This window comes from Trichogramma pretiosum, unplaced genomic scaffold, assembly GCF_000599845.2.
Source record: "Trichogramma pretiosum strain Unisexual culture from Peru unplaced genomic scaffold, Tpre_2.0 scaffold55, whole genome shotgun sequence".
NCBI classification, from domain to species: Eukaryota; Metazoa; Arthropoda; class Insecta; order Hymenoptera; family Trichogrammatidae; genus Trichogramma; species Trichogramma pretiosum.
In genome coordinates, this window is record NW_019641617.1 from 163040 (window position 1) to 186947 (window position 23908).

Consider the following 23908-nt stretch of genomic DNA (forward strand, 5'->3'; position numbering starts at 1 on the left):
CTTCACACGTGAGGGAATATATAGGGCTGAATATTATAGTTCAATCTCGTTGCAGTGCACGCATATACATGGGCCAAGACTTTTGGCAGTAGTAATGCTCGAGTCATGGTCAGACTATATTGGTGTGTACAGCGTGAGAGGCACACTCGCATGGCCCCACTGTTTGAAAGCCAAATTAATTGGCTCTAGATCTAATGTAGTGCACGCAGTAGCATGCCTACAGCTGTGCGTTTTGCATTTGCACGGGATGTACACCTTTGACACGGGAGTATTATAGAATTTGAGTTCACTCCTGCGATCGCTTAAGGCTTACAGCAATGCCTTGCATTTACTACGTGCGTGATGCACAATATTAAATCGGCTTTATACGGCGAGGCGACTTTTTTCCCCATTGCAGAACACATAGCTTAACGAATGAATAACGTGATGCATTATACATAATATCTTCGCGAAACTGCAATTAACCTGGTGAAAAACACATCGACACTAATCCCCGAGATAATTCCAAGACACGACCGCGAAACACGGAGCTAAATGTGCATCTTACAGAAAATCGATAAATCGAAGAAGCCACTGTGTGCGCGTGTGTGTGTGTGTGTGTGTGTGTGTGAGTTTGTAGACGAGTGAAATACAGGGGCACATGCCGGTGTATCCTTTTGCAGTGCGTGGGTGTTTCGCAGCAAACGGCCCGTTCATACGGTATAAATAGCGATCAATGGCTGTGCAGTCGGTGGCGTTTCCGCAAAGCTTCGAGCCTCTCCCCTCCTCCCCTTCCTACACCTTGTCATTTGCAATAGATTTACACACGACGCGCAGCGGCAGCAGCAGCCGCCTCGACACACTGCAGTGCGATTCTGTGTTAAGCAGCTTTAACACGCTCTGGGCGTGTTTCCGAGATGCAGAAACATTATATACCTTCGCCGCTGCGCTATACGTATACGTACATTATATATATATCGTGCCCCCCTGTTCTCGACGTATCGCGAAGCTGAATTTGGTCTATAGATATATATCTTCGACTTCTCGTTTGTGAATAAGTCCTTCGCCAGGCGTGTAGACGGGTGCTGCACACCTCGCTTATCTTTCATCTGCCGATACCGCGCACTCATCGACGAGGCTTTCAAACGAAAAGTTCCACGTATCTGTATATTCGTAATTGCTGTTCTTTCACGCGCTACCGATACTTAATAGACATTTAATATTGAAAAAAAATCCGACTTTACAGAACTCGTGTTATTCATTAAATCAAATAATATTGAATAGAATTCTTTTTCCGCGAGGACCTTGTTTCTTCTTTCATGTGTCCAATCACGTCTTACTTGAATTAATCGATTTTTCGTTGCTTTATTATTTTTTAGAAAAAGTCGTTATTGAATCTTAATTAACATTTTTTTCGTATCTCAAACTTATGGGGTATCTAATATCAACCTTGCATTATGGTAATGTAGATTTTATGAAGATCAGCTCTTACAAAAGCTATTTCATGCAATATCTTATGTACTTGCGAGGCCTGATACTAACCTTAGGTACCATATTGATGTATTTTTTAAACGAGCTTTTCTTGAGCCTTTCTACTACGTAAAGGGTTCGCAATCCAAATTCTTGTTCAACCATAACTGATCGCTTTGTTCGATTATAACCGGTTCTAAACTACAAAATAATTGGAAAACCTGCAAATATACAATAAATTCAATTTTTTTAGTGTTTACACATATTTTACAATATTTTTATTCAATTTTTCATATATGTATCATTTGATTTAAAATTGTATCATACTATTTTAAAATGTAATGTATTATAGAGAAGTTTATTTACGATCGTTCATTATGTTTCCATGCATATTAGCATGTTCTAATGGACAGAAGGAAATTTATCTTAAAATGTCCAAGAAGTTGGGAAAAGCGAATAATTTGGGTGTATGGCTGTGCGCACGCGGTCACAGATTTGTTCGCAGGGTAAGTTTGAAAGAGACTTTCATATTTCTTCGTTCCGGCTGCATATATAGATAGCTTAAGATATATTGATAAAGTAATGACGTTTTTCGTGAAAGAACAGCTAAACATACATACGTGCAGATAAAAGAGCTCTGCGTTCACAAAGACCAAAAGGACGAGCCAAACAAATGTCTACGTTGTCTGCTCTTTAGTATACCCTTGTAATTTGTTTCTTTCTCTTCCTTTCTCTTTAAAACCTGTATACGTGTACACTCAGACCCGCACACAAATACACAGACGTTTTAGGTGTCTAGAGCTCGCACGAGCCTTGCGGTGAGATTCTACTACCCCTTAGTCCTACTGTACTGTCCGTTTCTCTTGTTTCTAGCGCTGACAGCATGGGAAATTACTTCTAGCCTCGAAGGTTATTCTCTCTTTGCTCTGCTTCAAGTCTCTTCTTTTTTATTTCTTTTCGTCTCTCTCTCTCTCTTTCTCGGCTGTGTATACATTTTTTTCCTCTTTTCCCTCTTGCATAATTTGAAACACGCTAGAGATTCTCTTGAGATTAGCTACTTTCTACTGCACAGTCATGGAGACGGTGATAATGATATTTAATACAACTACGTATCGTAATTATAAATATAAGATGAAGAAAATGATACGAGAAATCGAATAAGAACATGTGTATATAAATAACTTGCAACGCTGTCATAAGTTAAATGTCATACAAGTCCCGATTTTTATGATTCACAACACAAAATGCTCAGTTTTTAGAGTTTCGCAAAGAATCCTAGATGAAGTATCATAAGTTCTATGCGATAACTATCCATCAATGCCAATCAACGGCTTACCACTTGTGTAACACGATAAAAAGATCACACGTGAATAAGGTAACATCAAGCAAGGTTGGAATTAATTTAATTATAATTAAATGTAATATATAACTCGAAACTCAAGGCGAAACCACATGAACGATATTTGCTGGGGATATATACGCTTTCAACGGCCTGGCATATACTTATACGAACTATATAATGAGACTTGTTAACTTGTTTTCGAAGTTGAGAAGAAGAAGAAGAAGAAGAAGAAGACGAAGAAGAAGAAGAACGAGGAGATTTCATCGTTTGAAGCGCGGACGAGCTAATTGATGTTTAACTATCTGCTGTATGATCGGATGCTTGCCATATTAAACCGAATCTTCTGGGCTGATAAAAAATAAATTGCCTCAACACTGACTTGCGATTGCAATTATTGTAAACTGCAATAGATGAACTGGAAAAATTGAAAAAATTTTATGGCTGAATTAAGCCACAAGGATAAATGAAATTCAAACCAGTGCGCACGCAATAGTCGATAGTGTAAATCGGGATGAAGGAGGACTTTCCTCGAGAATATTGAACTTAAATTTAGTCGTACTACTGACTGCGAGACGCTTTATAAAGGTTATAACGCTATTGCAGCCTTCGAAGATCATCTCACGATTTACTTTTTGATCCGGCGAGCTTTAGCCTCTCTCTCGTTATATACACTGTGTATTATACGCGCGCACAAGTACCACTATGATTTCGTACAAAAATTCAGCAGCAGCAATTCCGCACGAGCATCTTAAAAATATATGTATTCTTACATTGTTGTTGTGTGTGCGAGTGCAGTTTGAGAAGTGGAAAATTCACCAAGTTTTCTCTAAAATACGAAAACTTGGAGTGTGTCACTCGGCAGTTTTGTAAACGCGGCTATGTTTTATTGCGTCGAGCTTTTTGTATCAAATTGTATACAAAAGTATGTGGTGCTTTGAAATTTTTCAACTCAATGCTTTGTTTGACTGGTACTGACACTCTCCTACATACACAAAAATTTGAGAAAAATCCACCCAAGAATGCATGTTATACTTGCGCCAATTAAATCAGTAAAAAACATACGACAATGAGAAAATAGTAGAAGAACACATGGATAATTGTACTCAATGAAATGCCTTCTTCCAGAAAGTCATAAAATTGGAGTAGGAAAATCCACGTCGAAAAAAATTCGCAAGAAAATAATGGAATCGGATTTGCCGATTGTTGAGCCGAGTGCTGGGAGTTTCGGGCGTACCGTTTCGTCAACGGTCACCGCACACGTTCACGATACCCTCAACAAGATGCATCCGACGTCCCGTCACAGCTCCATGCATAGATGCATTCTCTCGGTTCTCCAGGACTTCACGAGCGCAGGAGATACGCGTGATTTCCGATCCGCCTGCTGCAGTCCCCATTTCGCTCCTAGTTCCGAATCGAGAGATTTTCGACTGTACCTCCAGCAAAAAGATGAAATAGACGAGCTTCGTAACGGCGGGTAACTCGGCTTTCGGTTTATTTACGGAGGGAAGCTGAGATTTCGCGTGAGCTATATGCGGAGCAAGAATTACGCTCACTCCATGAGGTAATGGAGAGCGATATGTCAGTTGTAATATCGAGTGTGAAAAATGGGATACGTTTTAAAAAGAACGACCACGTAGATACTTCAATTGTCCTAGGAGCAGATAGTAGAGAAGAGGCTCTTGATAAAATACTCGAGATAAAAGGAATTTTGCGATTACTTTTGGGAGCTGAGTCACGTTTCTGTACCCCCTTCAAGCCTCGCCTCTTGCTGCTACTGCTGCTACTCCTGCTTCGGGGCATCAATAATGACTTCCAACCGACTTGGCTGTTTGCTTTGTAATAAAAAAACGAGAAAGAGAAGGAAAAGGTAAAGAAGGAGGAAAGCGTGCGCGACTACATCTGAAGCATAACTTCTCGTTTTTCTCGCTCCACTCATGTTCTTTCGGAAAACTTAAATTTCTATAGATATATACGCGCGCTCTACGTCTATCTTTATAGAGACATGAAGAAACTAATAAAATACAACTCTAGTTTTTCATGATGCCATAATTTTTTCCTTCTACAAAAAAGGACATTTGAAGATTAATTGGTAATGTATTACATGTATATTAAATTGATTAGACAGTTCTGCCACTTATACACGCAAAGTAATCTTCTGTAAATGAAGTGCATGTTAATGGGGAGCATTAGTGGAATAATTTTAAAATTAGAATGCTCGCATAATTTAAACAATTCACTTAATAGCGATTTTATTGAACGTGCACATATACTTACATAAGGAAGTCAAAGGAATGACTTCAAATGAATCAGTTTCCACAATTCACACGATGGTTTACATCTCAATTAGAACGAACGTCTCGATCATTAAACCGCATACTTATAATTCGCTTTGAAATAGTCTTTACTTATAGCATTTCGAATATTTCTAGTATTCTTCGTACGAGACGACACAAGAGCCATTAACACAAGTGTGTTTTAACATTCGAATTACAATAATAGATTACCATTAAGCTCAATCATATGCATTTCTACTTTATTAAAAGCATTACACAATTATCTCAAATGAAATATCAGTATCCTTGCTCACAATTATAAGAAATTTGAGATTGTATCTTTTAAGCAATCTACACCCACGCGTTACCCATTTTACAAATTTTAACGAATATTATATTTTATTTCTAACTGATTGATAACATGTTAAATATGTTAATTGATGTCGACTTCATAATAATGAGATGAGGAGGTTAAAAAAGATGTGAGGAGAATACAAACCCAAAAACTATTCAATGATGAAGATTAAACATTGTCTTTGATCTTCTAATCCTTTGTGCGGGGAGGGGTGATATAAGGTTCAAGTTAGATGAGAATGTAAGAGAAGTGCTTGCATATAGAGGCACTTACCGAAGTAAAATCTAACGATGATTCAGATGAGATGCCTTATTTCATAAAGCTACTTTTTTTAGGGTCGATCCTGCGCATGTTCGACCAAAAAACATAAACACAAATATTTTTTGGTAATAACAAAAAAGCAAAATCACTGATACTTATGTAATTGTCCAGACTTAAATTTTAGAGAACTTTTTGACATTATTTTCAATCAATTGTTATTTTTATATTCATATTATTTCCTAGTTAAGGCATTTAGCATAAAAATATAAATTATTTGAAAAAAATAAAAGAAAGTCTGATATTTTTATTAACATCAAATCGTGACAATGAGCTAAAATTTTGTATTTAGAAATATAATTTATACGCATACCATGTAAGATTTCTCGAGCATTAAATGTTGCTATGACATGATTATGGTTTTTAGGGCATACGTATATTATGTGAACATTCATATCTCTACATACGCACAAAGGTTACTCGAAACCTTTTGTTCTATTATCCATGTTAATTTGTACGTGTTTATTACATTACATAATAATGTGTACTGTACATGCACATATATACACATACAAGAATAGCCAAAGTAGAACACCCGTTACAAGATATAATTGGCAAGTGGCGACTTATCTTTGCTCGACAACGTTGTCAACGGATGACATTGCCGTAGTACCTCGTGTAGATATTGTTGCCATTATTGTTACCAAACCTCAGATACACAAAATTCGTGCAAAATTACATAATGGTTTAGCGCATAAAATGCATGTTCACTAAAATACCGATAATAAAAATATTTTTTCGTTGAAAAAGCTAGAAACTCTAGAGCCCATTCAAAATAGACGAAGAGTTCAAATTGAAGCACGCGTCGAGGCCTGTTAAGCAAAAATCCATTTAAATAAACTTACCGAAATGTGCACATAAAATAAAATAGTGAAAAACTGCGAACGTAATAAACATCTCGTTCTTTCCTCCGAGGATCGATTTCAGTTTGTGTAACAAAGATATGAAAAAACCATGCCTCATTTTCTCTTTTCTATTCTCAGTCGCGCACTTGCTGTTTCTCTCTTCACCGCAGCTCTTGAAGCGCTGCAAAGCTCCAAAGGGCAGACAATTTCTACGTGTATATATAGCCCGTATATGTATGTATATATTCCATTCCCATGCGTCCACGCGGCAATCTAGGTTGAAACAATTGATGGTGTATGTGCTTCTATTCCCACGAGCTGTTCGTATGGATATGATTATTGTCTCTTATCCATCGAAATTTACATACTGCTATCTATATATATTTTTTTTTATTTTGCTCCCTCGAACTATGCAAAGACGTATGTTCAGATATTACATTTTACTGTCTAAAATTGACCAAATACATCAGCTAGCTTGATTTATGTGAGTAGTAAAGTACATTTTTTAAAAAGCGTAATTCTCGTTCTGATATCAACGTTTTTCCACCAACAAAATTTGTGAAACTTTCATTGATTGAAAAAAATTTGATTCATTGACCAATCTCAATTTTGACCATATAGTCCCAATAAACCGCAAATAAAACTCTTATCAAAGAGAAATGAAATTTAAAATAAACTAAACTCCTTCGCGATCGAGCTTATCGTGCAAGAAAAAAAAAATATTTTCCTTCGGAACTCTAGTATTACCAATAAAACGGTAGTTATATTGAATTTCATAATAATACATCTGCAAGTAGTAGCTAGCTGCAAGGTGTGCGCGGTTGAAAGGCAATAGAAAATCAATATTGCATTTCTTCCGTATATAGGTGGAATTTTCAGTGCGCGCGAATACAATGTAATATGTGAGTGTGTGACGGGATTTGGCGTAGACGCGACAGTGGAATTGTGTGTCTGCAGCTTTCGATAGACTATCCAGCGCTCATGTCATGCGTGCAGGTATACCACAATCGAATCAGACTTTTTTTCCAACACACGGTTATACGTAAACATATTTAGCGAATTTTTTTTCTGTTTTCGTTTCATTGTTCTTCAAGGAGGTGTAAAATATTGAATTGACCGAGGCCGTAACGTGATTATATTTCTTATCAAAGTCAGCAGTAACAGGAGGACTTGGTAGTCTTCTTGACAGGGTCATCCTTGGTGAGGCCAGTGGGCGATCTATCGTAAGGCAATAGAGCTCGATCAACGGCCGCATCGATTCGACGCATCACTCGATCCAGTAAAATATCCACAGCTCGCTCGACATTTTGACCGGTGGCCGCACTTGTCTCCAGATACACCATGCTGAAATCATCAAATGTCAATTTTTTACTAAATGCACAAATCGAACACGTGTGCGCACGCGCTCGACATCATATAATATTATAACAGTGCAGTAGTGCAAATTCCATTGTGTGTTTTGAATTACACTATCCGCTCACCAAAGATAGCAGTGGTATAATCTATTATTTCCATTTGCTTTATCAGCTATGGAATATGTCAATACAGAACAGCTATGACCGAGTGAACCGAGACGCGTAGCAGCATCGATTCGATCCGCGTGATTATATTGTTGAAACGTAACATCAATAAATTAATCAGTTTGGCGAATGGACTTTCAGCGGACTCTTACTGGAAAAAGTCGTGTTTATTCACATCGAACATATTGTCTCGCGATAAGCTCGAAAATCTTAGAGTACAGATCAAATTTACAAGTGAGCGTAGATCGGATCCGAATCTACGTGCATATAATCTGCTTACCCATACTTGTCGGCGAGCTCGCGCGCATTGTTCTCGCTGATAACTCTCGCAGCCTCGAGATCGGACTTGTTCCCGCATAGAATGACGTCTGGATCCTCGCAGTAGGCGTGCGACTGCGTACAAATACACATAAAATATAATGTCGAGAACGTACTGTATGGGAAATTAGTTTACATTTTGGCCTCGTACGGTCGCGAACACGTGTGTACCACGCCAGAGGCCGATATATAATATCGTTATTTATATAGGCCCGCGCAGGCAGAGAGAATCTCGAGCAATCAAAATACTCCGTTAAAAAGTCGACGCGCTCGGCGACCTCGTGAGAGAGATTGCACATTGTCCCAGGCGACCGCAACGAGCCTTTTTAGACCATAGCCGTATGTATGCGCGCGCGTCGTGTGTACCTATATACATATTTTGTGTGCATGGCCACGCAGTATTGCACACTCGGGTAATTAGCATTTTTATCTTGTATTATATCGTTATACTGTCCTGCGTGGCGCACAGCTCGGTGTTATTTTTATTTTATTTTTTTCGTTTTATTTTCAAGCACAGAAGAGATTGAAATTATTATGACGTTTTTTTTTTTAATATTAATAATAAACTGAAAGCTCAAAGAAAGATTGGTTCCTTTTTTGACGCGCGAAAATTTGATTGCATTTATTAGACTGAACATGCCCGCGTGTGAAATAAAGATTAAAAGCGACATAATTGCTCGAGATATGAAACAGCTCTCGTAAAAGAGAGAAATAGAATTTTTTCGGCACGGCTCGTTACTTTGGTAATATATGAAGAGTAACACAGTACGTCGACGCAATTTTTCATTATTATTTTAAGATAAAAGAGCAATACCCTAAGCTGATCCAACCAATTTCTTACAGCGAGAAAGGACTGTTCATTTGTCAAGTCGAACAGCAGAAAAAAGCCCATCGATTCTCGGTAAAACGTCGTCGTTAAACTTCGGAACCTGAACATAGTCGCCAGCTTAAAGACACTCGTTAAAAATTGATACGAGTGATGAAGAGGAAAAGAGGGGTGAGCGATTGTGGAAGAGAGAGAGAGAACTTTTTTTCGAGGTCAACGATAATGGTGCGTATATAGACGAAAAATAATAACGACATCGTTTGATTCTAACTTTATACATATTAGTGAATTTTCAATATCGTCAAAACTTTTTCAAAAAGTTCGATTCTCATCGATTTTATACCAATAAAAACTGCGCATTTTTTTCAAATAAATTGCAAATCAGACGGACGAGTAAGTTTTGAAGGAAGTTTCTTTATTTAATACCTTTCTTGGCCAGCTGTATCCCACAGCTGCAGCAGCACTTTTATGTGTTTGCCGTCCCGAGGCTCGTACACCTGCATATTAATGTGCTTAGTAAGAAATAATAAAAAAAAAATAGCAATAATGCCTATATATTTATATAAAAATTGACAGCGGTCAATTAAAGTTTTATTTGTAGAAGAAATATGTGTTTCACTACTTTACTTTTGTATTAATTTTATAAGACTAGTATTAAAGAAGTGGAGATAAGAAAACGTGTTTTATCCGAGACAGAGGGAGTAAAGTAAAATAAAAATAATATAAAGAAGAATAAAGCTCACTACTAGCTTTTCCTTGAAGTCAATACCAACAGTGGGATGGTAGGACGGATTAAAAGCTACTCCGCTACCAGCTTCGGCGTACCGATACAAAAAGCTCGTTTTTCCCACTGCCGAATTGCCGAGTGCGAGAAACTTCAGCGAATAATCGTAATCCATTTCTCCGGCTCTTTCTCTCTCTCTCGCTCTCTCACGTGCATACACACACAATACACACACGCTCGGAGCCTTTCTCTCGTTCACTCGGAAGAGCTTTTTACACTTTACACGAGCACGCGCGAGAATTGAAAACTATGTGGGTAAAATAACTCTCTCTCTCTCTCTCTCGCTCGCCCGCCCGCCCGCGTTGTGTATACGGGTGCGTGTGTGTGCGCGAGCGCCAAGCACTGCTGCAACGATAATACTGGCACCGAGGAGGAAAAAAAACAACAAGCGGACGCGACGCGTAAAGTATTATTATATATAGCTATATACGTATGTACAACGGAGTTGGAGCGATTTCACCTGTTAACGCGCTTTAGTTGCTTTTTTTTCTCACGAGCGCGCGCGCCGACACACGATTTAATCGGTTTAGTGTTCTCGCGCACGAGGAGAAGAGGCTTGATGGAATTTATCGAGCGAGTTATGTCATTTTTTTATGTTTGTTGCTCGCTGCGGACTTTCGTGTACAAAAAAACAATTGTCCAAAGCTGATTTTTTTTCAGTTCATTGTGTGTAACGCCAAAAAATTATACATCACGATGCACGTAAGCAAATGTACTGCAGTTATCGTTCATCCGTACAGTCCAGCGCTCCAAAACTTTATTGGCAATGCGATGACGCATGAACTACGGTAAATGTGGTGATAACGCAGCAGCATGCGGTTACCGTGGCTAAAGGCGATAAAATAATGTATACGCGAACGGGTAGGCTAAATACAAGTACCCTATAGCACTGCTTGTTCCAATAGTGTTTTCCAACATATCTCGCCATCTCTTTGCAGCTTGGCGAAATTATCTGCCTAGTAAGTAAACCTTTACCGACAGATGAGAACATTTTAATCGAGATATAATAATGTTAATAAAATTTCCTAATGATCTAAATGTCACATAATTTAATATTTACAATTCAAAAGAGAGTATTATATTTTGAAAAGTAACAAGTAATAACAATGATATTTAAATTTCCCGCTTTTTATTAGTTAGAAGTGATTCGAGATGACAAATGCCATCGTTGCAAACTGTCTGCTAGATAGGATCACAATACTGCTATGCGATTGTTGTATTCTGCAAATAATTTTCTATTTACGAGAAATATAAACTCTATATCTAACCATGGAAAAGCCTCAAGTGCTTGTTAATGTAGAGTATTGGTAGGGCAATTTATTTCTTTTCTTTGAATTAACTTCTTGAGTTATGTAACAATTTATTGTTATGGTTTCAGTGGATCATGCGGTCATTTTAAACAATTTTTAGAGATGTCCGAAATTATTCAAAAAGCAGTGCCCGAAGCTACAGTAACTGGTGAAGAAGGAAGACAAGGTAGATACATATTTCAAAAATTTATTGTTTTAAATTTATAATAATCCGATACTATAATTAGATTTATCTTTTATTTTTAGCATCTTTTGAAGTACAAATTAACAATGAGTTAGTTTACTCAAAATTGCAAACAATGGCTTTTCCAGACTTTAATGCAGTCTCAGAAGCAGTTCAACATGTTGCACAAGGAGAAATGCCCACTAAGATAAAAAAAGAACAGCCAATTACGTGTGCAACTAGTTAAATAAAATAATTTATGCATTTGAAATCTTAATTTACGATAAAATATGTGTATAATAAATAAAAGTGTTAGATATAATTAACGCTTAAGTGTACAAATGTATATAAATATAAATGCATAATATACTTTTGATTTAAAGTCTGATATTAAAAGTAAAATATTGTACAAATCACAGTTACTTAGAGTAAATAATGTCGTAATATTTCGATATGTATATTTTAAACTAATTCTACAATCATTCATTTTTAGCTGATTTGAAAGTTCTAAGGACACCATAATGTGAAAATATTAAAAAATTAAGGCTCGTTCTTTGTAAAAGGTCACGAATTTTAACACGAGCGAAACTCGTTGAGATGGAGCTTCTGCATGTAAAAAACTATATCCAGTGCAAAACCAAAGCTGGTGAATTTTGAAAATATACTGAAATCAAGAAAAACTACTAATGAAAAGTAAATAACCTTTTTTGAATATATCAGCTCTCTTCAAACCATTCATAATATACCTCATAATCATCACTTGGATCAAATTTAGAAATGAACATGAAAGTATTTTTTGTGCAAAGCACAACGATCTGTCATAGATATCGTTACATATTCAATTTTTAGCTGATTCATTTTTAACTTCAATTTTAATTGCAATAAACTTTGTCTCCAATTTTTAAGTCATCTTCTATGCCACTCTTAACTAAATAAATTCCAAATCTTAGTTTTCCATGAAATTTTTCCGCCAAAGTTCTTAATGGTTCAACAGTTTTAATTCCAGTAGTTTGATCAATGCAAATCATTTGACATCTTGTACATACCCCTTCAACCTTCAAAAATTCAATTAATTTAATATTTATTGAGAATAAATATAAAGAAATTCCAAAATTATGCAAAAATAATCATCACTTGTACTAATAATATAATATTTAGAAATTACCTGGAACGTACAGTTTCCTATTTTAACAGATTTCCAGTTTATTTCTTCAAATGGAGCACAGCCTTTAATTACAAAATTACCGCGAAATCTGGGTAACATTGTATCCTTGATACAATCAAAATCATTAGGTATTTCATTTGCAAGCCATGAAATACTAGCTGAATTTATAAGGAGATATTGGCTCTGACTAGCAAATGACAATTCTGGCTTATTTATTTCTGTGTACAAAAATTTACATTATAAAACATTAGAAAATTATCTATGAATATATATTTTATTACGTACTCTTTTTTTCTGAAGATTCACTGTGACGTATTAATCTGAGATTAGGTCTCCCTAATGCTAAACTTAACCATTCTGAAACTTCAGATCCACAATCAATACCTTCCACCTTGTGACCGCAAATCTTTCCCTTGCAAAGTTTACCATTTACAATTTCATAAGATGCAATATTTAATGGAACACATATTGATGGCATATTTGGATAATGCAAGACTAATTCATTTCGATTTAAATCTATGATAGGTTTAATCATGCACAGTTTTGTCTCTTGTTTTTGCGTTAAACAAACACCGGTAGAAGTAACTATCATCCATTCTCTATCATACTGCAACCCTTTTGACGTCAACTTCCAGGAGTTTTTAACTTCATACGAACCGCAAGATTTGATAGGATAGAGAAATACTTTGAATAGTTCAAAACTGGTTTGATTTTTTTTATAAACATTTGATGCAATAGTATTGTTATTCATCAGTTCTACTGTTTCATTTCTAATTTTTATAAATTTATTAATTTTGGTATTCTTTGAGTCTGTATCATTAATTTTATAATCGTCACTAATTACTACACTTTTTAAATTTTCTAAGTTGAGCTTTAACTTTAATTTGAAGTCAGAACTCCATAATGGATATTTTATGATTTCTGGACCACTAATGAAACATTTAACGAGCATCAGCAATAATGATTGAATATCTTTTTCTGTTGACATGTATCCAAAAGAGACACGTACAGCTCCCGTTGGATAGCCATTAATTAAATCAGTTGAACCTCCACAAGTATAGCCGGAATTGTAGTTGTTTAAAATATCATCATTTGATAACTGCAAATGCCTTTGACAGGCTCCAGGATTACAAAAACATCCAGTACGCAAATGAATCTTATATAACGCTGCCATATTTAAAACTTCTGTGTAACCAACATATTCTCCATTGGCTCTGAACACGTTAAATGAAATAATTCCACCTTGTAAATTTATATTTTCATAATCTGAATCACAATATAATTTAACGAGTGGCTGTCTATTATGATGATACAAACTCAACAAAGAATGGTGTAAATATCTGGCTAACGAAAATACATGTGCAGATATTTGAGACATGCTTATATCTGATAAAATTTTTAATCCATGTTGCAGAGATGCTATAGATAAAAATGAAATTGTTCCATCTTCGAACCTAAAATTTCATAATTGTTAAAATTATGCATGTCCATTAAAATATTCTTCTATTTTTTTCTCATTCGGTTATTTACACATATTTAAATAATTACTTCGAATATTCAAGTATAAAGAATTCTCGATAACTTTAACGAATTGATGAAGTATATTTAATGAAAAATTTGTAAGTTCCAAGTTTTCTCTAATAAAAAAAATTGATAATTTCCCACTTTTAATGTAAAGATTTTTTTATTATTACCTTTGATGCAATGAATTTTTTTTCACATGTTGCATTTTGGAACTTAGAACAACATCGACAGTTCCTCCTCCATAATAAACTTTTTTTAGTACTTCTGCACTTTCGTTTCTAACTAAAAGAGCTCCCAATCCAGTAGGATATCCAAACATTTTATAAAATGAAATACAGACAAAATCTGGTTTAAACACTGAAAGATTAAGATCATTTGTTGCCGCAAAAGAAGCTGCATCCAGCATGACAAACCAATTGCTATCACTTTGAACATAAGAATTTAAACACCCATTCTTAACATTTTTTATCCAGCTCAATGGATATTTGAATCCTGAAAAGTTACACTGCGCTGAGTAAACGAAAAGTGAATTCGCCTTGTCATTTTGAAAAGAATGGTTCTCATTGCAATTTAACTCGAGAATTGTGAATGTCTCATCATAATTGATTGCAGTGACTTTAGCTCCTTTTTGAACAACCAGATCTCTCATTCCTAGCACAGATGTATGATTATCCTGAATATGAACAAATTGTCCATCGTTCTTTTCATTACATCCATTATGAAAATTGAAAGTCTCAGCCACAAGCTTTAATGAGGCAGTTGCGCCAGAGGTAAAAATAATACTATACTCATCTTGAGTTGTATGAAAATGCTCCAATACCCTAAAAATCAAAATAATTTTTAGCATTAACGTACGAGTAAAATTAAATTATTTTTGTACCTATTGAAACGTCATACCGATATCTGATGTTATCAATGGTTTCTTCTGTAAGATTTGCATTGAGACCACTGGAATGCGGATTGGTGTAAAGTGAGGAAAGCAGATTATTCAATGATAATTTAATTTGATTATCAGCATATAAGGTAGCTCCTGCATGATCTAGATAGCATTCGCCTATTTACGAGATAAGATACAAGATATTAATGATACAATAGTTATATAATTTGATATTGTCCGATATGCATTATCCTCATAAAAAAATGCAATTTACCTTGAAGCCTCGAAAACTGTTGCTCCAAAAACTTGCAGGTCTTCTCGCTGTAAACCGGAGCATAAAGTAGCTCTTGAAAGTTGTCCATCCCGGGGGACGTTTCGTTGCGTTGTGTTTAAGACGAGGCATACCAAAACGTAAGCACGCTACCACACAGCGAGATGGCCTGTACATACTTTTATAATGTTGTGTAAGTCAAACTGGTTGTTATTCAACTCCGTCAATTGACTAGCATGTATGTACGCACTCTGTTTCCCTCTAGTGATTATATGCACCGTACTTGCTTATCTTTTTTCTATGAGTATGGAAGTACGATAGGCATATACATAGTTTACAAGTACAGTCTCATTTTGGCAATTATCGGTATCATTTATACTTGGTTTACACAAAAATTTCGAAAATAAATAGTCAACGTCAAATTCAAATAAATGAGAATAAACAATGATGATATTATTTACACTGATATACGCACAGCCTTGAACCTATTTAATTACATATCACTTGAGTCTAATCAAACAAGAGCAAATAAAACCATGCGTGTTTACTGCAGCAAAATAACATGACACTGCAATCGTCTGCTTAATGACTACCGGATACCGGGCACAGATGTCGCTTCTATTTTATATAAAAGCTTATAATAGACGATGTTTACGGAATTATTCTCGATGTAATTGAAATACTTTAATTATAAGCTTGTTCTTTTCGTAGAGAAAATGTTCAATTTCATACCCAAAATTTCTTCTTTCTACGATTAAATGATTAATCAGAAGATGTTTCAGTTATTTATAAATTCTAATTCCTTACGATGAATTATACTAGGTGATATTGTATCGAGCAAAAATGAATAATGTCTATGATTAATATAATAATTTTAAAATGTTATTTTTAATCATTTTTAAAAAATACATTTAATTTGAAAAAATGAATATGCCTCATTTTCGACAAAAATTTGCGATCTGAGTGATATTTTGGCTCTGCCCGACATGAAGACGAGGTGGCCGAGTGGTTAAGGCGTTGGACTGCTAATCCAATGTGCTCTGCACGCGTGGGTTCGAATCCCATCCTCGTCGAATTCTTTTTGCAAATCTTAATATGATCATCAATACAATATAGGTAAAATATAATATCGAAAAATACACGATGTTATAATCTCAGATTAAATCTAGCTTGAACTATTCGACAGATTACTATTTCCATAATTGCGAAATGGCTCACTTCAGATTCTTATATCACTATCCATAACTATCTTATTATGATCAAAAAAACGAGAACCAAACTTTTTAATCCCCCCCCCCCCTCCCCTTTGAATTTTTGCTGATTTTTCAAGATTAGCCTTTTTTTACCACAAAAATTGCTATTCTAATTACGATGATACTTTGTCAAACAAATCAGAAAAACTCCGGTTTTTATTTAATTGTAATTTTGTGTTACAAATTCTTTGCACGAAATCGATGCATAAACTTCCAAAAACTTCATCAAGAATACTTCAACTTCCTTTTTTTTTTAAGTTCTTGAGTGTATTAGAAGAAAAATCACGAACATACACAAAACTACATCTGAGCAAAAGTGTCTACTGCAACGTGATCTCGGTATTCTATTGGACGTAAAGTCACATAAGTCACACAACACTTATTATTGATACAATTCGAAGTAGCAAAGGTATAAACCTTCGATATAAGTTATTTTGAAGTAGTATAAAATTTTTGAAAACCAATGGTTTGAAATTTAAGAGGTAGGTACATAATCATAATCCGAGTCGCGTTCCAATTGTTATTAACAATTTATGAAAAACTCAATTAAGGAAAAGTAAAAAATAACATAAACTTTTCATTTATTAATAATTAAAAACACGTTTTTCTTAATTGAATTTTTCATAAATTGTTAATAAAAATTGGACAGCGACTCGGATCGATTGCCAACCTCTTAATTCGTGTTCAGCAGAAAAAAATACGGGGAAAAGATTATTTTTTTGCATAAAAAAAATGAACAAATAATTGTTATTGCAAAAAAAATGTTGATTTTGCAAAATAAAAAATATTTTTCGACTCCTTGGACAATCCTAAACCAAAAGTTTCTCTTGTCATTTTTTCATCCGGTGCATACATAACGAATTAAAAATCTTTAAAAACTCGAAAGTAGCAGATTTGGTTCGACTTGGCAAAAAAAAACACAAAATTGTCCATAACTTTTTTTCTAATGAACCGATTTTAACTTATAATAATTCAATCTCTTTGTTTTTTTATTTAGAATAAAATTACGTCAAATTGTTTCAATTTATATTCAATCGTTTACGAGTTATAGCCGTTTAAACAATTAAATTGTTAATAACAAATATACTGACACTCGGATCGATGTCCACCTCGAAAATTCGTGTTCAGCGGTAAAAAAATACGAGGAAAACACCTAGGTTTATCTTACGGGATTCATTATGAAGCGGGAACCTGTAAGGCTTCTAGACTAGTACACGAAACAATGTTTCTTTTTTTATTCTTTGAAGATAGTTGGGTGATGGAACGAAAATGAATATATCGTTTTTAAAATTTAAAGGGTTGTTCTTTGTGACTTCCTTGATATTTCCCCGAAATTTTTGTCCCGTTTGATGAACCAACTTTCGAGAACTATTAATGTAAAAGTCACATTGTTAATATGGACTCTTATGGGAGTACGGCCAGAAATCGACCTGAATCAACTGTATCTTGGTTATCTACGCAAACATACCAGTGGATAGCTTGAATCCTCACCTTTCTATTAATATAATTTAATGTATCCCTCAACGAATTAGTTAAAGAGATATTTAATGTTAAAGATGATTTTTGTAATGATTTCAACACATAGGAGCTTGTAAATACCATTTTAAATGCGCTAAATCTATAGTATTATTATTATCATCACCCAGCTATATTAAATAAAAGCCATTCGGTACTCAACACACGCGTTCTTCAATCTATTATTCATACAGGTATTACCGAGCAGTGATTGATAAGTTGTATTGTTTGGCTTTAAAAATATACATAGTTCAGCAAGAAATTTTTTAGTTCTGTCTATCGTGATAGTGATGAAAAACCTGTGTAAAACATCCCTAACTACCAAAGTAAATGTACAAGATTTTTGCACTTATTATGTATATGTGTATGTATATGATGTCTAAATCTTGTTAATTGAGTATTAATTTTGGAACACATTTGAGTAAATAAATTTTTGTAAGAAAAATCTAGTTATGATGAACGTCATCAAGAGAACCTTAATTATAAAAATAATACAATTTTACCCATCTTAATAAAGCTAGTTTACAAAAAATATAATTTAAATTTAATTTCATTTATAAAAAACTTGCAAAAAGAAGTTCTAAAAAACGACAAAAAATTTTACCACATTGAGGCTCCGGGGAGATTCGAACTCCCGATCTCCTGTTTACTAGACAGGCGCTTTAACCAACTAAGCCACGGCGCCGATGGTATGTAGGATCTTATAATTGTATTTGTAGAATAAGTAAAATTACTCAGTTTTATTTTAATTTAAAATAAAAATAAATAAATATCCTGAAATTTACAAATATTTTGATAGGAAAGTTGTTTTGGATAACATTGAAAATTATGCAATATGAGTCATTTATTACGAGAGCAGGCGAGATTCCGTTTGAAATAAAGAATGGATGGTCAAGCAGTAGTGTTATCAATCGATTGTAACTTGTTTCACACAAATATACCGATCAATTTAAACTCCAAGTAGTAAAATATTATATAAACAAATTTCAAAAATGATAAATTATGGTGTTTTAATATCGTATTCGCGCTCTACAAACAATCCAAGATGAAAACGTCTTTTGTTACGATTTGTCACTAAAGTTGAAATTTAAGTTAAATTTTTTGGGGTAACTTTTTCAAAGCTTAGGCTTACATTTTTTTCTTATAGATTCCTCCTACCGGATTGATATAAAAAGTAAGGAAAAAGGTAATTTTTCGAGAAATCGAAGCCGAATTATTGAAATTATAGCTATAAAATACGCAACCTACATAAACAGCTACAACTTAGCAAAAGATTTTTTTAAATCTAGATCTGATAAGTTTGCTTCGTGGCCTATCTTAGATGATAGTTAAATCCAAACAAAAAACATGGATACGGCGTGTAAATTGTATTAATTAAAGCGAAAAAATAGCTTATATCATTGTTTAACTTGATTTTTCCTCAAAACGTTTTTCCGACATATCTTCGGTTCTATTGATCATAAAAAGTTTTTAAGATGACCGAATTGAAGATAATTTTGTTTTCTTTGAAGTTACATATTTAAATATAGGGGTTACTGCGAGTTTTGTATGTATAAAATGGCAAAAAACCGTTCAAAAACTTTTTTCGATGTCTTTAGGCATTAAAACCATAAGTTTAGGTTATAAGAAACTTCTAACAATTTATTGTTCTTAAAAACTTCTTTTTAGAAGCAAAAAAACTCCCCGGCGGGGAATCGAACCCCGGTCTCCCGCGTGACAGGCGGGGATACTGACCACTATACTACCGAGGACTTGGAAATCGGAGTTTTTAATCCAAAAATCCGGAGCAATCGCGACTCCGGTTTTATATAGCGATACTATCATGTTATATGGTTACAAGAGGGATTAAAAAAAGCGAATAATCCTTAAATTTAGCCCCAAAAATCATCAAATTGGAGTCACAACCTATCAAGATTGACGCAAATATTCGTAACTCCAATCTCAAATATTCATAACTTGTTACATATAATACGATTACAAATCAAATTTTATAATATGTAAAAAAATACTTTTCTAACAATAACATTTTTTAACTAATCAACATTAAATATTTCCATTGGCTACACTGGTAAATTTTTGTAATTTGATAACATGAATGTTTCAAATATTGCAGTAAAATTAGATATTTCGTGGATTTATTTTATTATTAAAAATTTTACACAACTATTTCTAAAATTATATTTTCAATCAAAAAACTAGCAAAAGTTAGTTTTGACCCCGACGTGATTTGAACACGCAACCTTCTGATCTGGAGTCAGACGCGCTACCGTTGCGCCACGGAGTCGTTGAAATAAAATAATGATATGTCGAAACATGTAATGAATTGACATATTCTAATATAAAATGCTAATTTAAAAGTTATACACAGGCTGAATAATAAAGTTAAGGTAAAATAATAAAATGTTATTGAAATTTAATAAAAAGAATCTAACAAATATTCAGAGTACCCTGTCTCATTACTCCACTCACAACTCATTCACATATGCAAAGAAATCTTAGCTCTTTACAGTTTAGAACACGTACATAGTGCGTGCCCACATCCCGCATGCGAGCAGCCGAATATTTGGAGAGTATGACGAATTAAGAAGTTCGTGTTCACCAACCGGCCACAGCAAGTTTCGCGCGGGTTGTCTCGTAGCGCCCCTCCTCGGACTAGGAGCGCATGATGATGGAGATGTTGCTACCAAGCGTGCAGTGTGACTAAGATGTCTATCAAAGCGTTGTTCAGTCTTGTTTTTTTTTAAATCAAAAAGCTACGCGGAAACTATAATGTTTAATCACTCTTTGACATTCAAGGAAGAATTTTTCCAACAGGAACGCATGCAGTATCAATTCAGTGACTTTGAATAATGATGAATTCAGCATCATTGGCCTTGTGTTCTTCGACAGCAGTCGCCATGTAGTCGTTGAGGCCTATAGTCTGGCGCTGCATATACTCGATGCACACACGCACACCTACATACATACAAATGTATACATACACAACTCTACACATGTACGAGCTTAGCAATGCACGTCTTTAGTAAAGCTTGGCAACTTGAAAGACATATACACCGCGCTCAAGGTAGAGTAAGACGGTAAGTATACAATATCCCCTCCTTGACGTCAATGCGGATAATAAATTTTAGGGGAAAGCCATAATAAAAGATACAGGTCCTTAGATAAGCTTTGTTATTAACTGTAATTTACAGTGTTCGGGCAGCCGAATCCATGTGTATGAACTTTTGGCTCGAAATGAATTAAAAAATATTGTTTTATACCAATAATATCTGTTGGGAGAGCTATTATGCAACCAACACTTTGTCATTTTTGGGGAAAAACAGTGTCACTGTCCCTTAGCGATGCTCAAACTCGACGATTTCTGCTGTTATTCCATCGAAATTGAACGTTTTCTAGCATGTCGGAGCTGCGGGAGTAGTCTGATTAGCCCATAGGTATCTATCTAGATGGTGGTCCTACCAAAATTCGGCGGCACAGGCGATTCGATGAGCCAATGAGAGTCGAAAAGGGTCCTCCAAGGACCAATCGGGCGTCGCGACGTCAGCCGTACACTTAGGGCCCGTGCGGCTCTTCCTCAAAATTGTGTCTTTCCGAACCGCGGAAAATAGAACGTCGCAGGAGGTGGCACGGGGAATTCCACGCAAGCTCGTGTCTCGGCGAACTAACGCCTCATGATGCTCGCCTGGTACGCAAACAGTTGAATTGTTGATTATGTCCATTCTCGCAGCGGGCTGCATGAAAATTAGGATAAAAGAGGGGAGAAGAGACACAAAAACATACAATTTAATGCGCTTGTCACATGTAGTAACATGTGTATAAGAGTATTTGTATACGACTCTTTAAAAATTATATCGACCATTCAATGCATATTTTCACTCAAAATTCACGCACGTTTTGAAAACCATTTGGTTGTCTTAAAATATATTGAGTATTTTCAACTATCAGCTATAAATGAAAATTAAATTATTTTGAAAGTGAAAATTTACAATCACAATTTCCTGCGTTTGCCTGTAACCAATTGGGTTGCGAACAAGTTGAATAAAAAAGAATGAATATTTGTCTGAAAATAGCACTCTTTGAAATCTTTCAGTCTAGAATGATGACTTTTATTTCCACACGAATTCGGAAAGATCATACGAATTCTCCACTTACATAGTTAATTATATAGGCCTGCGGTTATTGCGATGAAACGGTATATAGTACAGTCTATGGCATGCAGGTGGTATCACACTCTGGCGAGGCGTGAATGGGGCAATTATTATAACGATCGCGGGCAAATGATCGGTCATTATCTCTCATTATATTGCGAATATAGGCACCCTTGGGCTTTCCACGTTCTCGATGAAATTTCTCGAGAATCTAACTCGTCGTGGACTATCTCTCGGAATGACAAACTTTTCACACCTGTTCGCGAGCTAAGACGTCTCGATGATTAACACGGCGTAATCATTTAGGATTAATCAGTCGGCGTTTCACATCAGGCAAACATAATGGAGAACATGGTAGCTAAGGAGTTACCAGATAAGGCGGAAGATATCGCGGTAGAGTGATTAAAAGTTAAGGGGAAACACGTTGCGCGCCAAGCGATGTGTGTAAGCCGCCGCCGCCGACGTGGCGGCAACGGGCAACGGCTGCCGCACGCTATCCACCGCGCGCGTGTGTATACATTGCCGCTGCCGCCGCCGCTGCTCTCTGCCTCTGTGCTCTGCACGAGCGCACGCTCCATCGAGGAAGCATGCAAAATTTTCATTCTACCGCGCGCTACAACCGAACTTGACAATTTATCATACGTGAAACCGAGAAATTTGCATACAATAGCTATCTCCAAGTTGACAAAACAATCACGAGGCTATCGGTTCGATGGGCAAAAAAATTAATTAACAATCGTGGTTTAAAAGCGCTCAAAAAGTTACTCTTTCTTACGGACACTCTACCGGAGCCAACATCATCCCGCTGCAAGAGATTGACAGCTCTCCGTCTCGCCTTGTCCGATAGATTGAGCTCAACAAATAAGCGCACTGCATATATACTTGCAAGTGTACAGTGTATACATATATACGAAGAGAGAGAGATACTAAAGAAGACTGCTTGAGGCTTTGCGCTCCTGGTGAAAGGAGGGGCTGAACGAGGCAACCCGCGCGAATTTTGCTCTGGCGAACGTGAGAGGAGAAAGATTATAATTTCGTAGTTCCCTGATACTCTGGCATATACATGCGGGATGTGAGCACAATTTTCACCTTTTGCCCAACTCTTGATTATCAATACCTAATTTGTCCGAGCTCAAGAACGTAGAAAGCTTGAATCATTTTGGAGTTCGCGGTTTCAAGTGACAATTATTCTATCCACGGTAAACAAAATACTTATGACAAAACATGAGACAGTGATATTTTAGAATTATATAATTCAAAAATATAAAAAAAAGTATTGAAACAATTAATTGTTATATATTTTTCTTGAGGATACAATAGAAGATCGTATAAGCGCATCATTCATTAGTCCTGTGTTCCAGTTTACGCATGTTGCGTCGTCATGCGCCAGGACTCGTGGTTTCGCATATTCAACATATTTCCACGAATTAAAGCACGCAGGCTTTTGGAAATATCCAGGGGCGTGGCCCAGGGTGGCATCTTTCGAATGAAACCGACATCAGGGCAACACGTTAGTCTGGAGCTTGATTTCATTCTCTGTTGCTTCATCTCTCTCTCTCTCTCTCTCTTCTCTTTGATGGGTTGTCTTTCCACACGTATTCGCTTTTATTATTATTCCTGTATCCTGTTCTCCCCTTAGAACGAAAGTCATT

General features: G+C 35.6%; 3 protein-coding genes and 4 non-coding genes across 7 annotated transcripts; 2 read left to right on the top strand and 5 right to left on the bottom strand.

The window, feature by feature from the left end:
- Positions 1 to 7379: 7379 nt before the first annotated feature.
- On the bottom strand, positions 7380 to 10313 carry LOC106651409 (ras-related protein Rab-27A). Its single transcript, XM_014369890.1, has 5 exons — positions 9990 to 10313; positions 9673 to 9743; positions 9235 to 9349; positions 8383 to 8495; positions 7380 to 7926 (listed from the first exon to the last, which is right to left on the bottom strand). Exons 1-5 carry the CDS (start codon positions 10143 to 10145, stop codon positions 7734 to 7736), a joined length of 648 nt encoding a protein of 215 aa, XP_014225376.1. The 5' UTR covers positions 10146 to 10313; the 3' UTR covers positions 7380 to 7733.
- Positions 10314 to 11213: 900 nt separating this feature from the next.
- LOC106651373 (migration and invasion enhancer 1) lies at positions 11214 to 11769 on the top strand. Its single transcript, XM_014369834.2, has 3 exons — positions 11214 to 11337; positions 11409 to 11506; positions 11587 to 11769. Exons 1-3 carry the CDS (start codon positions 11300 to 11302, stop codon positions 11748 to 11750), a joined length of 300 nt encoding a protein of 99 aa, XP_014225320.1. The 5' UTR covers positions 11214 to 11299; the 3' UTR covers positions 11751 to 11769.
- A 580-nt stretch (positions 11770 to 12349) lies between these two features.
- Positions 12350 to 15871, bottom strand: LOC106651372 (molybdenum cofactor sulfurase 3). Its single transcript, XM_014369832.2, has 6 exons — positions 15344 to 15871; positions 15090 to 15246; positions 14363 to 15013; positions 12954 to 14122; positions 12669 to 12886; positions 12350 to 12558 (listed from the first exon to the last, which is right to left on the bottom strand). The coding sequence occupies exons 1-6, from the start codon at positions 15429 to 15431 to the stop codon at positions 12376 to 12378; spliced, it is 2466 nt and encodes an 821-aa protein (XP_014225318.1). The 5' UTR covers positions 15432 to 15871; the 3' UTR covers positions 12350 to 12375.
- A 460-nt stretch (positions 15872 to 16331) lies between these two features.
- Positions 16332 to 16413, top strand: Trnas-gcu. The gene has a single exon. It is a non-coding gene; the product is annotated as a tRNA-Ser (tRNA).
- Positions 16414 to 18719: 2306 nt separating this feature from the next.
- Trnat-agu lies at positions 18720 to 18793 on the bottom strand. The gene has a single exon. It is a non-coding gene; the product is annotated as a tRNA-Thr (tRNA).
- Positions 18794 to 19787: 994 nt separating this feature from the next.
- Positions 19788 to 19859, bottom strand: Trnad-guc. Its single transcript has one exon. It is a non-coding gene; the product is annotated as a tRNA-Asp (tRNA).
- A 461-nt stretch (positions 19860 to 20320) lies between these two features.
- Trnaw-cca lies at positions 20321 to 20392 on the bottom strand. The gene has a single exon. It is a non-coding gene; the product is annotated as a tRNA-Trp (tRNA).
- Between the last annotated feature and the right edge of the window lie 3516 nt (positions 20393 to 23908).

Excerpts from the sequence above, each read along its gene's own strand:
- LOC106651409 (XM_014369890.1), bottom strand. The coding sequence starts at position 10,145 with ATGGATTACGATTATTCGCTGAAGTTTCTCGCACTCGGCAATTCGGCA. Across the intron at positions 9,744-9,989 it reads ACTTCAAGGAAAAGCTAGTA|GTGTACGAGCCTCGGGACGG; the intron begins GTGAGCTTTATT and ends ATTAATATGCAG. Across the intron at positions 8,496-9,234 it reads ATTGGTTGGATCAGCTTAGG|TCGCACGCCTACTGCGAGGA; the intron begins GTATTGCTCTTT and ends ATTTGTACGCAG.
- LOC106651373 (XM_014369834.2), top strand. The coding sequence starts at position 11,300 with ATGGAAAAGCCTCAAGTGCTTGTTAATGTAGAGTATTG. Across the intron at positions 11,338-11,408 it reads CTTGTTAATGTAGAGTATTG|TGGATCATGCGGTCATTTTA; the intron begins GTAGGGCAATTT and ends TTATGGTTTCAG. Across the intron at positions 11,507-11,586 it reads TGGTGAAGAAGGAAGACAAG|CATCTTTTGAAGTACAAATT; the intron begins GTAGATACATAT and ends TTTTATTTTTAG.
- LOC106651372 (XM_014369832.2), bottom strand. The coding sequence starts at position 15,431 with ATGGACAACTTTCAAGAGCTACTTTATGCTCCGGTTTACAGCGAGAAG. Across the intron at positions 15,247-15,343 it reads ACAGTTTTCGAGGCTTCAAG|GCGAATGCTATCTAGATCAT; the intron begins GTAAATTGCATT and ends TCTCGTAAATAG. Across the intron at positions 12,887-12,953 it reads TGAATCTTCAGAAAAAAAGA|AAATAAATAAGCCAGAATTG; the intron begins GTACGTAATAAA and ends TTTTGTACACAG.